This window comes from Saccoglossus kowalevskii, chromosome 11 (genome assembly GCF_978046115.1).
Source record: "Saccoglossus kowalevskii chromosome 11, keSacKowa6.1, whole genome shotgun sequence".
In the NCBI taxonomy this organism is placed as follows: domain Eukaryota; kingdom Metazoa; phylum Hemichordata; class Enteropneusta; family Harrimaniidae; genus Saccoglossus; species Saccoglossus kowalevskii.
In genome coordinates this window covers 13,856,280-13,872,395 of record NC_140651.1, presented here as the reverse complement: position 1 = coordinate 13,872,395, position 16,116 = coordinate 13,856,280, and the positions used below count along the sequence as shown (strand labels likewise).

The 16,116-nt window shown below is 35.6% G+C and overlaps 2 protein-coding genes across 2 annotated transcripts; one reads left to right on the top strand and one right to left on the bottom strand.

The window, feature by feature from the left end:
• The first annotated feature begins 30 nt into the window (after positions 1-30).
• Positions 31-11,585, top strand: LOC100372869 (large ribosomal subunit protein bL19m-like). Its single transcript, XM_002733767.4, has 5 exons — positions 31-110; positions 7,542-7,814; positions 8,911-9,045; positions 10,370-10,557; positions 11,090-11,585. The coding sequence occupies exons 1-5, from the start codon at positions 44-46 to the stop codon at positions 11,312-11,314; spliced, it is 888 nt and encodes a 295-aa protein (XP_002733813.2). The 5' UTR covers positions 31-43; the 3' UTR covers positions 11,315-11,585.
• Positions 11,586-12,785: 1,200 nt separating this feature from the next.
• Positions 12,786-15,992, bottom strand: LOC100372568 (cystatin-B-like). The gene is made up of 3 exons (XM_002733765.4): positions 15,779-15,992; positions 13,966-14,067; positions 12,786-13,531 (listed from the first exon to the last, which is right to left on the bottom strand). The coding sequence occupies exons 1-3, from the start codon at positions 15,845-15,847 to the stop codon at positions 13,406-13,408; spliced, it is 297 nt and encodes a 98-aa protein (XP_002733811.1). The 5' UTR covers positions 15,848-15,992; the 3' UTR covers positions 12,786-13,405.
• Between the last annotated feature and the right edge of the window lie 124 nt (positions 15,993-16,116).

The following is a 16,116-nucleotide window of genomic DNA, read 5'->3' as shown; positions in this document are numbered from 1 at the left end:
TGAATTCCCACCCTCTGTACAAGTGTACAGTCCCAAATCGAAGATGGCGACTGCCAGGCAGGGCATGTTTTTACGTTATTTGAGGAATTTTACTCAAATTTCTAGCTGTGGTAAGTTTATTGTCACAAACCGTATTTATTTTTTCAATCAACATGTAATCACAAATCGGATGAGCAATCTGCTCAAGCCATTCAATGTGTGAGTGGAAAAAAATTACATATCTTTGTTGAGGTTCTGGGTGTCGGTGCCCCGGATCATGCATGTGTAGTATACTCATGTTGTGTGTGTGGCAGAAACTACAACGTACGGTTCAATTTATTATTGTTAAATCTGCGGTGGACGTTTTTCGTGATCAGTGATATTCGCTAAATTAATAGTTTGACATTTTATGAGCACTCGTGGCAATATAAAAACAAAAAAACCAAATCACTGCATAAATGAATAGAATAGAATAATGCTTTATTAATACCGTAAAGAAGGAGTTAACATTTCCTTTTAGGTTTTCAGATTAATAAAGTAAATAATAAAAGTACATGAAATATAAAAATTGATTTAAAAAGAATTCAACATTAGTGAACAATTCAACATTAGTGAACGACAAGAATGATGATGCTTGTGTACTACTGGTACTGGCACTGTGTGTTTGCATTTGGCGTTTTGATGATGGGAGAGACAATGTACCTGCAACCAAGTTAATTGATCGTTGACACTGACTTCAGTTGTTACGTCGAACATCATCGAAAAAAGTGATTGCTTGGACTTGATATTCCATTGCAAATGAAACCTTCTACCTTCATGTACATGTACTCGGTAGTTCCAAAGTTCCAATGGTCAACAAAATGTTATTTGTTGTCAAAATTGCATTGGGGGGGTGGCTGCCTATAATAGAGCAGTATCTATGATAAAACTCACTAAACTGAAAATCGCTATTTATTGAATTTACCAAAACAATGGTATGCAAGAACAAAATTACACTGTAACCTCGCTATAACGAACTCTTTTATAACGAACTTCCGGATATAACTAACACACTGTATGTCCCCTGCATATTAATGAGGTAACAGGTTACATTTATCGGCTACGGCAAATCCAGACGTCACTCAGCTGTCACCTACGCTTAATAAATGGTAGTATTCTTTTTACATCATTATTCTTTTGTTTACGATCCTTTAGCATATATTCACACCTTTCCGTTTTCACTTTGGTGCGGTGCGATAGAGGGTTTACGTCTTTTCACAGACGTGTTTGCTTTCAAAGAGGCAGACTATCACACCTCATTGTCGGCGCCATTTCGCACTTTTCGTTGGTATACTTTATCGTGATTTCTGCTTATTGCTGATCCAATCATATCTATGAATTCTGTTTTAAAAGAGGACTCATTTGCCATGGAAAACCACTCTTACTCGAGTTTCTACTCAGTGAACATCGTCTCTTATCGTAATCGTAAATTGTCAGCGTTATCCAGTTTTATTGACTCCCATGTGCGAAGCACAAAATGGGAGTCTTTGCAGTTAGTGTGTCTGTATGTGTGTATGTGTGTATGTGTGTGTGTATGTGTGTCCGACTGTTCCACTGCTATCTCAAGAACCATACATCGGTTTTTGATGAAACTTGGTGCATAGATGCTCTGGACCAATGCGCAGATTTGATTAGGTTTTGGTAAAAATCCATGCTCGTTAATTACCTAATTTGCATGATAATTAGCTAATTTTTAGCTGTTCTATGACTGTTCCACTGATATCTAAAGAACCACTCATTGGGTTTTGATGAAACTTGGTACATAGATGCTCTGAACATATGCGCAGATTTGATTAATTTTTGGTAAAAATCCGTGCATATTAATTACCTAATTTGCATGATAATTAGCTATTTTTTAGTGGTTCCATGACTGTTCCACTGATATCTAAACAACCACTCATTGGATTTTGATGAAACTTGGTACATAGATGCTCTGAACTAATGTTAGGTTTTGATTAGTTTTTGGTAATAATCTGTGGATACTAATTACCTAATTTGCATAATGATTAGTCAATTTTCGGTTTTTCCACTGATATCTCAAGTACTAATCATCACATTTCAATGAAACTTGGTACATAGATGTCATACGACACTGCACAGACCTGATAGTTTTTATGGTAATATCAGTACATATTATTTACCTAATTTGCATAATTAATTAATTTTCAGCATTTGATATAAGTAGTTAGCATTACATTTCAATGAAACTTGGTACTTACATACTCAAGGACTATGCAGAGATTGATTGTTTTCGATAAATATTTGTGCATATTAATCACCTAATTTGCATAATTAGTTAATTTTCAGCTTTTCCACGGGTATCTCAAGTACTAATCATCGCATTTCAATGAAACTTGGTACATAGATCCTTTAGGACTATGCAGAGACCTGATTAGTTTTAGGGTAAATAATTGTGCATATTAATTACCTAATTTGCATAATTAATTTTCAGCTTTTCTACTGATATCTAAAGTACTAATCATCACATTTCAATGAATCTAGAATTATGCAGACCCAATTAGTTTCCGGTAAATATTTGTGCATATTAATCACCTAATTTGCATAATTAACCAACTTTCACACTGATATCTCAGGTACTATACATCACATATCAATGAATGTACATGGATGCTGTAGGACAATAGACAGACCTGAATAATTGTGGGTTAAAATCTGTACATATTAATTACCTAATTTGCATAATTAACCAATTTTAAGCTTTCACACTGATATCTAAAGTACCGTAAAAACTCCAAAATTTCGACCGGTTTTAAATAATTGGTGTTAGAAATGTGACGTGTTTTTAGAGTAAAAATTAAGGTGCATTTTCGGACGGTCGAATTTTTCAGAATAGAAATCAGCAAATGAAAAAATGGGGATTATAGACAGTGTGCTTCATTAGTTTTTAAAAAATGCAATGTCCGTCAATTGACGTAAACTTCCTCATGTTTCACGGTAAAAGCAAAGGTCGTGGCCGAGTTGTAACTCAAAATCTAAACAAAGTCATCAATCAGTGAGTATTATGACAAGCAAAACAAAACATCAAGACGCGGAGAAGAGGTCAGCACAAAACTAATAGGTCAAAAGACAAAGCTGTCTCGCACTACCTAGGAAAACTTGCGAATGTTCGAAGTACAGGTACCCATTGGACAAAAGATACATGGAAGTTTAGCAAACTATCTCCCCGACCCAGTGCAATGTATCCGGTTAGAATCAAAGCTCACGTGTCCCTTATTTGAGGGACCAAATTCTGCCGTAAATTCGCCCTTGGATTAAAAAATAAAATGGGATTTAAGAAAATAAAATGGGACTTTTAAGGTGTATTTTGGCGTCATTTTTCGGACATTTCAATCAATCCTGCCGGCTAAAATAGAGTAAGTTTTACCGTAGTCATTGACGTCTGTCTATTCAAGAGTACACGTGTATGATTTTTATCGTGACTAGCGTGAGCGGGTAAGCTTCCTTTCGAGAATGAGCTGTTATCACTGTGAACAATGTTAAATTATTCTTCAGATGACCAGTTTATTTTTTAAAAACAACTAATTTATTTATTTAAAAAAAATCATGCCGTTTTCGCATCAAAATCCAAGCAAAAATATCGTACTACAACATCAATCTCTTCCGCATTGCGTTCAATAACATTAACATATTTAAATAAGCTATGGTAATTTGAACACGTTGGCATCATCCAGCTTTTTGATTGGTTAATTAGCGATTTGACCTATTTAACCTAAGAGAACATGGCGGATATCCTACAGCATCAAACGTTTATACGAGACCGGAATCATTCGCTTACGATGAAACTAAGTTGACTTTTATTTGTATTTCATAACCATTCAACAAATTTATTTTGTGTACATTATTATAATCACTACTGAGTACAGTAATAATCAACAATTCAGAAACGCAGCATGCCGAGATTTTTGTGTTCGTTTTTATTTGAAACTTCGTTTATTTAGAATATATTTTCGTTACCAATAAAATAAAAATCTCTCAGTCAATCAGAAACCCGGATTCATGCCTTCGAGGAAGGTCCCGTTTGAACGCTCACATCGGGTTTTTTTTCGTTTGGGGGAAAACTAAAACTGGTCGCAATTTTCGAATAAAAATGAGTCGGCAATTTTTAGTGGAGTCGAAAATTTGGAGGTAAATAAAACACCGAAACCCGGCAAATAAATAGGAGGTCGAATTTTTAGAGGGGTCGAAGTTTTGGAGTTTTCACGGTACTAATTATTCCATTTCAATGAAACTTAGTACAAAGATGCTCTAGGACAATGTACAAACCTAATTAGTTTGGGGTAAAAATCTGTTCATATTAATTCCCTAATAAGCATAATAATTCATAATTTTTTGGTTCTAATCACATTTCAATTAAACTTGGAGACATAGATTTTCTGTTACATTGCGCAGACCTCATTAGTTTTACACTCAAATCTGGTCATATTAATTTTCTGATTTGCATAATTAGTTTTCAGCTAAGTAATTTCGAATTATATTTAATGTGTTTCCAATACTCTCAGCACATGGGAGTTCTTTCTAAGCTTTCTTTGATTATAGCTTCTACACCGTCCCGCAAACGGAAAATCCTGTCCGTGGAAGATAAACTCCGTATCATCGTTCGTCTCAGCCTTGGCGAAAAAGCAGCAAACCTGTCACGTGAATTTGGCATTCCCAAGAGTAGCATATCGACATTTAAAGCAAAGGAAAAGGAGTTGCGAGCTTTTGTTCACAACTGTAGTCAGCAGGAAGGTCTGAAACGAAAGAAAATGCGAACGGCAAATGACGGCGATCTTGATCAGGCAGTTTATTTATGGTTCGAACAACAACGGGCAGCCAACATCCCTGTTTCCGGTCCCATGATTCTGGAAAAAGCAATCACGTTATCCAAAGAAATGCATGGTTCTGATTCAAATTTTACTGGTTCTACGGGGTGGCTTTATCGGTGGAAGGAATCGACATGGTGTTCGCGCTCTAAAAATTTGCGGTGAAGATAAATCTTGCGATGACACGGTGGCTGCCGAGTTTCATTCCAGAACTCCGTGACATTGTCGAGTCAGGAGCATACTGTCCAGATCAAATTTACAATGCCGATGAAACCAGACTCTTTTTCAAGTGTTTACCCGACAGAACATTAGCTTCGAAAAAAGAGGACAGAGCGACTGGATACAAGCAGTATAAAGACTGTGTAACAATTCTTGTTGGTACGAACGCATCAGGGGAACACAAACTGCGTCCCCTGTGCATTGGCATGTTCCAGAACCCACGCTGCATGAAACACGTGAACCGAGAAACTTTACGCCTCAGTTACAGTCACAGCAAAAATGCTTGGATGACATCGGAACTTTTCAAGAATTGGTTTCACGAAGAATTTGTTCCATCGGTACGATCATTTCTTCGCTGGCGTGGTTTGGAGCAGAAGGCAATTCTATTGCTTGACAATTGTCCCGCCCACCCTGATGTCACTAAACATTGTACACAAGACGGCAAGATTCGTACAGTTTTTCTTCCGAAAAACACAACAAGTAAAATACAGCCAATGGACGCAGGAATTATTTCTGCACTGAAGAAACGCTACCGCAAAAAACTGCTTCACGAAATTGTTACCCGGGATGTCATAAATTTGCAAGATTATTTGAAAACTTTGGACATCAAAGAAATGATCTACGTCACCGGTGAAGCCTGGAGTGAGGTGATGTCATCAGCGATAAACAAGTGTTAGAAAAAAGCCTGGGGCCCACCATTTTCCCAGTCGATGACCACTTGGAAAATGACGATGATTTAGAGTTGGATGAAGACGACATCCCGTTGTCAGAGATCGTCAGAGATTTGCAGCACATCGAAGAGGTCAGTGGTGAAAACATAGAGGATATTGCCAGAGAGTGGGTAAATATCGACAGTGAATTTCAAGTGAATTCCAGTGATGTTCAAGTGACTTGTTCAATGACGGACGAAGAAATCATTTCAACAGTACGTGATTCACCCACTGATACGCCATGTGAAAGTGACATTGACGATTCCCATGACAATCACGAAATTCCTGCGACGATCGATGCTGTTAACAGACTTCAGACAGCACTTACTTGGTTTGAAGGACAATTAATCGATAGCATTAAAATTTTGTAACTTCGACAATTATTATCGTTTGCACGTAAAGAAAATGCTATTTCCAAGCAGAAACAAACCAAGATCACAAGCTTTTTCATTTGGTGATTGTGAATATGTTAAATTACTCTAACATTTACATTGAATATTTTTAATATATTTGTAATTGAATTGACGGAATACATGTGCAAGCTTTGTAACATATTTTGATTTATTCGTAATGTGTAACAATGGTAGAATAAAAAGAAATAACGCAACTACAATGACTTTATTGTTTTGCATATGAATAGGTTTCAATTATGGGTGTCAATACGAGCAATGAATAGGTTATTCAGTATAACGAACGCTTCAATATAACGAACTAAATGGCTGTCTCCCGACGTGTTTGTTATAACGAGGTTACAGTGTATTTACATTATGAAAAAGTAATTACTTTGACTACGTCAAATTATTAATGTGTTTATGGTATAAAACAAAGATGAAACTGCACAACAGGAGTACTATTGCAGATACCGGTATATATTTTCAACCAGTGCTTTATTGACGATACTGCACTCTAGATCTGATCAACATATTTAATGACCATTTATGGTCATGTGATCTTGTTAAAATGCATAAGTACCATATCTGGAGTACTATTGCAAATATAGACATTCAACCAGTGCTTGTTAAACAAGATGATGTGAGATCTGCCATCTCTGATGGCTTACTTGTTTCTTACTTGTTTTTCCTTTGAACTCTTTTGTCACATCACATCACATTCAAAATTATTTTTATTGCAAAATTATTTTTATTGCAAAATTATTTTTATTGAAAAATTATTTTTATTGCAAAATGTTCTATAAAAAATAACTAAAAGTGTGCAAAATTATGCAATAATTTCAGGGATCGAAATACCCTGGTGCACACTGCACTGTGCACATAGATTATTAGCTAGTGCAAGTAAACTCAAAATATAATGTGCACACTGTGCATGTAGAAATTAACACAACATTGTCTCATTATATTCACTAAGCCTAAATTAAGTTCAACCAACATTGTGAGACAACTAAAAAAAATCAAATTCTTTCACGATCGCATCAATCGAAAACCCGTCAATTTTATTTAAAAAGTGGTGCATTTCACAACAAGTTAGTGCAGGTAAATTTCAAATTCAACATGCACACTATGCATGCAGGGGAAAATTTCTATTTCAATCCCTGAATAACATTTTGGCGGGAAAACTTGTAGCGTTCAAAAAATTAAAAATAAATTCAAAAAAATTAAATAAATGTTTAAAAAAGGAGAAGACTGGCAGCTTGCTTACCTAGATTCAGTTATTGAAATTTGTAACATGTGCAGTAAAGTTTAGTGAGTAGTTATGATCATGTTCATCATCTTCTCCCAATGTGTTAAATTTCTCTTATTGAATTCTCAACCAGCGTCGCACATTAGGCCTTCTAGATGTCTGAGTACCACATTAGCTCGAAATGCCAAGACACCTCAATCAACCCCTGGCAACAACCTCCACGAAACCGCCGAACGTGATTACTGGGAGATCCCGCAAAGAGAAGGACAACCCAGTAAGTTCATCAGTCCCGAGTTTTTCCCACCAAAACACAGACCGGGAAGAAGATCCAAGCTTAGAGACTATTTAGAGAGAAAAGATATGCTGAGAAGACGAAAAGTAATCGATATTCCAGAGTTTTATGTTGGTAGGTGATCTATGAACTATGACCTCAAATTTATGTCTCAGACCCGGAATGAACATTGGTTCTAGGCTGTACTAACTTAAAACTCTCCATGGGAGCTGTTACCAATAGAATTAACTAAGGTTAATTGCCTTCAATGCAGTAAATACATGTACCTATACGAATAAATGTGTTTTGGTATTCTAGTCATGTATTTGTGTCCTCAGTGCAGTTTTAAACAGATTGAAATATTTTGTAATTTTGAAATAATTACCGGTAATGCCCTTTTTCAACAGACCTCATTGTCATATTTGCATAGCGTCTCATGAGTTCACATAAAGCATCTGTAAAACCTGTTTCCAGACCTCAGTGTTGAATTAATATTGTGAAATTTAACTTGCATGACTACATTACAGGGGCTAATTATGCATGCTGCTGGGTTTTTTTTGGCTGGTAATTAAATACACTAATTTGAAACGCAGTCAATACTTTTGCAACATCAAATCTCACTAAAATTTAACCCACCAATAATTATTATTATTCTCTACATAATGTTGATTATGCAATTAGACAGGAGAAATCTTTGAAATTTGATAAAGTGTTATATAGATATGGAGTACTGCAAAATACTGTATTTCCGGTTGGAATTTATTTTCGCTGAAGGGATCAGAATCAGTAAAAATTAACTGCATACAAATCATCCAAAAAGGCTTTTCAAGGAAAATTAATTCCAGCTAAAATAAAGTATTTGACAGTATATCAAACTCTGGCTGAGATGATAGTACTGCAAAAATTATTTGTTTCCTTCACTTAGTTTTGAGCTTGGTTTTACTGTAAACCAATTTTTGGCATTTTTGGCATTTTTTTTTTTAAATATATTTTATTTTCTGTCATTTTTCCTCTATTTTTTTTTTTCAAAATCTTCTCTATGCTGATTTTTTGTTTTAATCCCCTCATTATTTCTTATACAATGTAGTGAACTTCTTAACTTAATTGTTTTGACGGATGATAACATTAGAAAGTAAACTTTGTGTAAGCTGTACAGTCACTACAAACTTACTTCAGTCGATATCACTAGACAGTATGTCCAATCGGATTCCTCTTTTATTTATCTCTGTAGGGAGTATTTTAAGGGTGACTATGTCAGACCCATGTGCACCTGGTAAAAAGAACACATTTGTTGGTATTTGTATAAAACGAGGAGGTTTCGGCTTAGGAGCAACCATCACCCTCCGTAACGTAATTGAGGGGCAAGGTAAGACATTTCACCGCGCTATGGTTTCTATACATCTAGATATAATTACAGCTGGAATAAATACTATTGAGAAGTTTCATTTAAGGAAATATGATTTGAGAGATTCCAAAAAGTTGTTACTTTGAAGGTACTGTAAACACCTATAATTTCACAAAAATATCAGTGAGTCCATCAAAAAAATTGAGAAATTTTGTAGCAGTGACAACTTCTCTGGGATACTAAAGAGACAGAGTCACAGCGTCAATTGGTTTTTGATGCGAACACCATTAAATCGTTGAATCATGAAAAAATCAAATGGTTCACAGTATTTCCTGAAAGTAACTTTTGTCGTATTACTGAGGGACACAAAAGGCCTACCTAGTCTGTAAAGGTTTATACCTTAAAGGTCTCATTAAAAAATGCAATTGTTTTGAGGTATTATTTAAGTTATCAATCTTATTTCTGCCATTTCTTCAAAAGTTCATAGTGTTGATTGATATTTTTTGTGCCTGTGCCAACGTCAATAAGATAAGATAGGAATATAGTTATATAGAACTATAGATGTACTTCAGGAACGGTTTGGAATATACACCTGTATGTAAATTGCAGATTGGATTCTGATGACAAAGATGGTGTTGATGTAATTTGGAAATACAACATTTACAATCAAAGTAGGCCACAAATCACACATACCGATACACTTGCAAATACTGTGGTAGTTTCTTAAAATTGATACACAGTAAAATCGTGCATCAGAAATTGGCACAAGTCATGCAATCGTGTCCTGGATAAGACACTGGTCAAATATGTTTACACATAATTCAAACACCCGCTGCTCAATGACCAGCACTTATCAATAAAGAAGTGATCTATCATGCATACAAGATTATTATTTTTCTTTCACTAATACTACCTGCACATAAACTAACAACAAGGGTCGACTTCTTCACATCAACAGCTGTATCCACAATAACTGACAAAAGTTCAATTTGGTTGTTGTATATGGAACACACACAGATTAGACCAATTTACTTATAATATGAGGTTATTGCGAGGATACCAAAAAGTATGCACAAAGACATAATATGAGGTTATTACAAGGATACCGAAAAGTATGCACGAAGACAGTACAGCGGGAGTACGATGCAATGGTGTACTATCTGAGTACATACTTTTCCGTATCCTCGTAATAACCTTATTAATACCGGTATACATCTTTTCCTCATACATCACAGGATACAGGCTACATCATGGGAATGTCGAAATCCAAAAAGTTCTTTGTGTGGAGTCCGGTTGTATATGAAACGCACACTATTTGCTATAAGTTATTTGTCATTTTTTTTAGGTATAGAAATATGCTACGAGCTTTATAACCCTTTACTATTGGAGATAGACGTCATACGGTTGGAAAAACGCCGAGATGCTCATTTGCTGTATTTGAGGGATGCCCTACCCCAGTATAGTACATTTGACCACGATATGCCAACAGTAAAACGTGGGGCCAATGACCCAGTCCCAGTTAATGATACAAAGGTATGGTTAATGATATCGTGCTTGAGCAACTTGAACAGAATAAATTGTGCATGAATGGAGGCGTGGCTGAGAATTAGTCTGCTTCCCATACAAATAGGAAATAGATTAGTTACGGTTGAATAAAAAAAATTTGCACTTTGGCATAATTTCATATTTAAATATTGAATTCCATCTTCAGTAAGCTGACTGGCTTCATGTGTATGTGCATCTCTCAACAATTAATAAACCTCTGAAACAAAAAGTCGCCAAATTTTTTTGAGACCGCAAAACTTATTTTTGCTTTTTTAATGAAATTCCATCTGTCTTCATCGATTATGTTTACTGTTTCCATGGTGCTCTGGAAAGCTGGTGCTGGTGGCCACCCACTCAAAACCTTGAATAAATTTAATGTCTCATTGTACCTGATCATCATAACACTATAGACATTGGGCATTGCGACTGCTCTTGACATTGAAAGGAAACTACTCCACATTCATTTTATTTCATCAAAGCTTACATTCGGATGCTTAATCAAATTTGTGTTGCTCCACAGGTGCGAATGAAGCCAAGACCATGGAGTAAACGATGGGAGAGGCTACACATCAATGGTATTGACTTTTCTAAAGTTACTCTCAGACCAAAAGACATTAAAGCAGCAGAAGAATGGCAAGCAGACTGGAGAACTGAGGACTTTGCGAAAAAATACGAACAACCGATTGATCTCGTGGAACAAATAAGGAAAGAACTTAATGAATGGGAGGCAGATGTGAAGCAATGATAAATGCTTAAATCTGATGCAAAACAGATTCTGATCTAGACATTGTCAGGTGTTATTAACGAGAAAGCACCCATAATGTTGTGACTTGATTTTGACTTTCATTCCTGACCAAAGCAAGACAGAAATGGATTGCATGGGTGGATTATCTGAGCTATATTTTTGTGTGGTACAAAGATATTAGAAAACGTTTCACATTATGTATTTCCATGGAAACTCAAACAAATAGTTGTGATGCATTAATGGGTAGATTAAAATTCACAAAATAGTCCCATTTATAGTCTACACTTTCCTTCAGAAGATTGGGACAAAAACTGAAAATGGACTTGAAGTTGTTTTGTTGGCTCCAAGATTAGGGTCCATTTCCAGAAATATTGTAGAATATAAGAAAAAAGTTTGGACGAGAAAGTCTGGTGGTGAAAAGGTTAAGGCGCAGTCACACCATGACGTTCTGGCTAGCGTTCTCTGGAGTTTGAGGAAACGTTGGTAGTCGCCCAAAGTCGCTGGGACAGCGCCAGAAGAGCACCGTGAGAATGCTAGTGAACGTCGGTAATCGTTGCTGATCGTCGGGAATCGGCGGAGAACGCTGATTCAAAAAAAAAGTTTTGAACATGCACAGAAGTTCTCATTTGAGACCAGCGTTCTTCAACGTTTATTTTTAAACGCTGTTAAACGTTAAATAATGTTCTTCGATCGTTCTGCTAATGTTCGACGCGTTCGACAGTCATTGCTCTAGTGTTACTTAGTTGTTACCAATCGCTCCCTTTGCAGTGAACAACTCACTAGCGACCTGTCAACGACCGCTGAACGTACCCCTAGCGCACATAAAGCGTGCAACTAACGTCAAATTAAGGACCTAACGTTAGATACACGCTCACTTAACGTTTAAAAGTCGTTCGCCTTGCGCTAGTGACACGTAGCACACGTCAATGATTTCCATGGGTATCTTACACGCTCCTCTTGCGTTAGGAACACGCTAGTCATACACTAGGGGCACTCGTTAATTGAACGCTGGATGTGTCTACCTCATTCCAGAACGCTCGGAAATTGGACGATTGGAACGTTCAGAGAACGCTGACCAAAACGTTATGGTGTGAGGTCTGCACTGCAACACAATACTCCAGTGGTCAGGTTAGCAAATATCAGCTTTGCAAATTCATACAAATTAGTCAGGCTGTTGGCTAGCTACAATGGTCAATCCTGTTTATTGGCTATCATACCTGGGCATTACGCAAGTTGTTTTACAGACTTTGGAAAGTGCATAGCCTTTTGGTTATCAGGGGTATTTTGCTCCAATCCACAATTTAAGTTCAATTCTCAATAAAAATGAGGATAATATGGGTGATATTAGCTTCAATTCACCAGAAAGATGAATTGATGTATCACAAAGTTTCCATGTGTACCCAATATATGTTATGAAAACAATTTTGTAATCTTACACTGTAGCATTCCTTTACAGAAAATAAAACTTGCATAATGTTAAAGAATGTTATTTATTAACTACAAAGGAGTATACAAAAGTATGGTAGAAATAACTTGCTCTATCAATAAAAATCTGGAAGACAGAAAAATTCCAATTTGCATGTAACAGGTACAAATGCATTTTATTCAATGAAATACAATGGCGCCCTCAATGGTATGAATTAACTGCAGAAAAATTCTTGTGCTATTTCAAAGTAAAATATCAGCACTTGTTTTTTTCCCTGAATTTGAAAACTGCCTCTAACTTCATGCATGGATTTTACATCTTCAGAGCTCCAATCTGAGGATAGGACAAGTGAATTATTTATTGTATGCAGAATGAAACGTAGGTTTTGATTGGTTGGAATAAGTTGACAATGTCATAGATGATATCTCTTTCCAAAAATGATGCTTGAAACAACATTCACGTTAGATTGCCATACAAGTTGCATCGCCCATACACAGATGACAACCATTCCAATTGTTAAGGTATTGATCTCAAAATGCCAGTATTCATCAAAAGGACTCTGTTCTGTTTACAGGTTTATTCAGTTCATAGATGGAGCAAGATTACGAAGGGACTGAAAAAAAAGGGATTCATATAGATGTATTTTACAGAGTGTGACAATAATGTTAAAAGTATGCCAATTCATCAGCTTCTTGTTTTTTATCTTGAATGCTATGGAATGAGACGGTTTTCTCCTGGTTGAAGGCTTTGTGTGCTCTGACATGGATATATTCACCATTTCCAATGTGCACCTGGAATAATAACAAAACCAAACACTCATTTATTTATGTATGCATGATTCTTCCAAATAATATTTTATGAGATTTCAAAACATCAAGTTACTCCAGAAGGTTTGTGTCTTGACAATCGAACAGATGGGCAACCAGAAACAGATATCCAGTTACGGTACATAGTAAAAATGTCATCATTTGAGTATCTTATCATAACTAAATTCATATTTCACTCTACTTTCTTCAAGAAAATAGCACATATGCCAAATCAGCGTATAATTTCAACCTATATACAGTCAGTGATTGGATGTATGGTGCATTCAAAGCATATATGAAAGACAGAATTAAGTAAACCAGTCTAAAAACAAGGTGCTCTCTGATTGGTCTGACTGTCAGGTGTTATGTGTTATCTCCACTCTGCTCAACATACAATAAATTCATAAAAAATTCCATACCTTAACAAAATAATTGATACCATTTACTAATTGTGTTGCAAATAGTTTGGCTTCATACACCTCTAACTTCTTTCCTGCCTTCTCCTCAACTTTGACTTTAACCTAAAAGCAATTAAAAAATATATAATAATATTTACCACTTAGATGTTCATGTTTCCAGTGCTGATCCACTAAACAGTACCAAAAAAAATGAGTTATGCAATCATTCATAGAATTGAAAGTTGCCAATATATTGACAGTATATTTCAGTTTACCAATTTAAGACTTTAATGGCTTTGGATGAAAATACTAGAAATAAAACAGTAGAGAATTAAACATGATCTTGACAGTTTAAGAGCTCAACAATAATGTACAGACATGTCCACCGATATCAAACTCATTACATTTTTAGAAATTTGCACTGAAGTTTTTGTAAATATTCAGTATAAAGGTATTTAGCGGCTTGGATTTTTTAGTGTAATTTCCGTCCCAAAATGATTTAATCGTGTGACCATTAAATCTTCAATGTTAACTATAAATTACTCATAATCATTACCAACTGGCTTGTAGCATTGGTAGCTGAAGTGCATTGTTTTATCCCAGTGGAGTTACTGTAGAATACTTTATTTTCGCTATTTTCGCTGAAGGGATGATTCCGTGAAAATAAAATCCAGCGAATATACATTTTTTCCTATATTTTACATTAAACTCATCAAAAATCAGTGAAAATAAATTCCATACAAAATGCCCAAAAAGCCTTTTCAGCGAAAATTAATTCCAGCGAAAATAAAGTATTCCACATTATTGTAAAACATGATGATCATAGAGGGCGCCATTTTATGCAAGCCACACTTTGTTTACTGGAGCTGTACGATGCAAGTACAATAAATCAAAGACTATAGAAAAGAATAATATATACACTATTACACATAATGACTTAAAATGACTGTTGTTTTTTATTTTGCTTGAAATACTATTACATGTACCACAGTTCGTCTATAGCACAGTCAGCTGGCGCACACGTGATAATAAAATAAATACGATATTTACTATATGGGGGCCGCCATCTTGAATGACGCATAAAACTAAATAAGAGACAAGTTGTGAAACTTATTTAGTTTTATGCATCATTCAAGATGGCGGCCCCCATATAGTAAATATCACATTTATTTTATTATATCAGATGTGCGCCAGCTGACTGTGGTCTATAGAGAGACTGTACATGCATTCTCTATAGTCTTTGAATAAATATAGTCACCACGTAGGTAACTTTATAACAATATTTATTACACCATGGAACAAGCACAAACCATCAATAATCAAATAATATATACACTGTTACACATAATGACTTAAAATGACGGTTGTTTTTTATTTTGCTTGAAATATTACATGTACCACAGTCAGTCTATAGAAGGACTGTGCATGTACATACATTAGACTTTTGATTTGCAATATTACAAACAACAGATCGCTCATAATATATATTAGCTATAGTTTCGTGTCATTTGGGGTCAGTGTGTGTCCTGGGATTCGTCTGTCACCGACGCTGCAGTGTAATATACTGACAGATTCAACAACGATGCAAAACCACAGCTACACATGTAAGTATTTTGTCCAAATTGTCCTATGTTTAATATTAAACCATGACTTTATAGGATCCTAGCAGCAATTCCATGGTTAATAATAGCTAGCACTAGGTGTGGCGAGTATAACATGGACAATGCAACTTGTCATGACCTTGAACGACGGGAACAGTTCTTCATTGCTCAAATGAATTGTTGAGAAGTTAGACTCAAAATGATTGAACATGAAATAAATTAAAACAACTCACTGTTTCGATTAATTGTTGAACCTCCGGGGTTGCCTGTTCCACCTGTTTCATTCCACCACACATAGCCATAATTGCTTCAAATAACGGTAGCGATGCTCACAGAAACGCAAATGTGTCTTACAAAACACTAAACGAAAGACCGATCCCAAGTTCTACAATGATTCATTCAGCCCTGAGCTTATATTATGGTCAGGTGATTTTTACTCAGCAGCTACTATTTATAGTAATGCATTAGTAGACGCTGATTCAAATATATAAGATATGTAACCAATGTAGCCTACTTTATATGATTTAGTTTTTATAAAATAATTTTATAATATTTCAACGATTTTAAATCA

What these genes read in the sequence shown, in the direction of transcription:
- LOC100372568 (XM_002733765.4), bottom strand. Translation starts at nt 15,847, where the DNA reads ATGGCTATGTGTGGTGGAATGAAACAGGTGGAACAGGCAACCCCGGAG. An exon ending in TTCAACAATTAATCGAAACA is followed by an intron (nt 14,068 to 15,778) that starts GTGAGTTGTTTT and finishes AATTGCTTTTAG; the next exon opens with GTTAAAGTCAAAGTTGAGGA. An exon ending in GTATCAATTATTTTGTTAAG is followed by an intron (nt 13,532 to 13,965) that starts GTATGGAATTTT and finishes TTATTATTCCAG; the next exon opens with GTGCACATTGGAAATGGTGA.
- LOC100372869 (XM_002733767.4), top strand. Translation starts at nt 44, where the DNA reads ATGGCGACTGCCAGGCAGGGCATGTTTTTACGTTATTTGAGGAATTTT. An exon ending in TACTCAAATTTCTAGCTGTG is followed by an intron (nt 111 to 7,541) that starts GTAAGTTTATTG and finishes ATTCTCAACCAG; the next exon opens with CGTCGCACATTAGGCCTTCT. An exon ending in TATTCCAGAGTTTTATGTTG is followed by an intron (nt 7,815 to 8,910) that starts GTAGGTGATCTA and finishes TTATCTCTGTAG; the next exon opens with GGAGTATTTTAAGGGTGACT.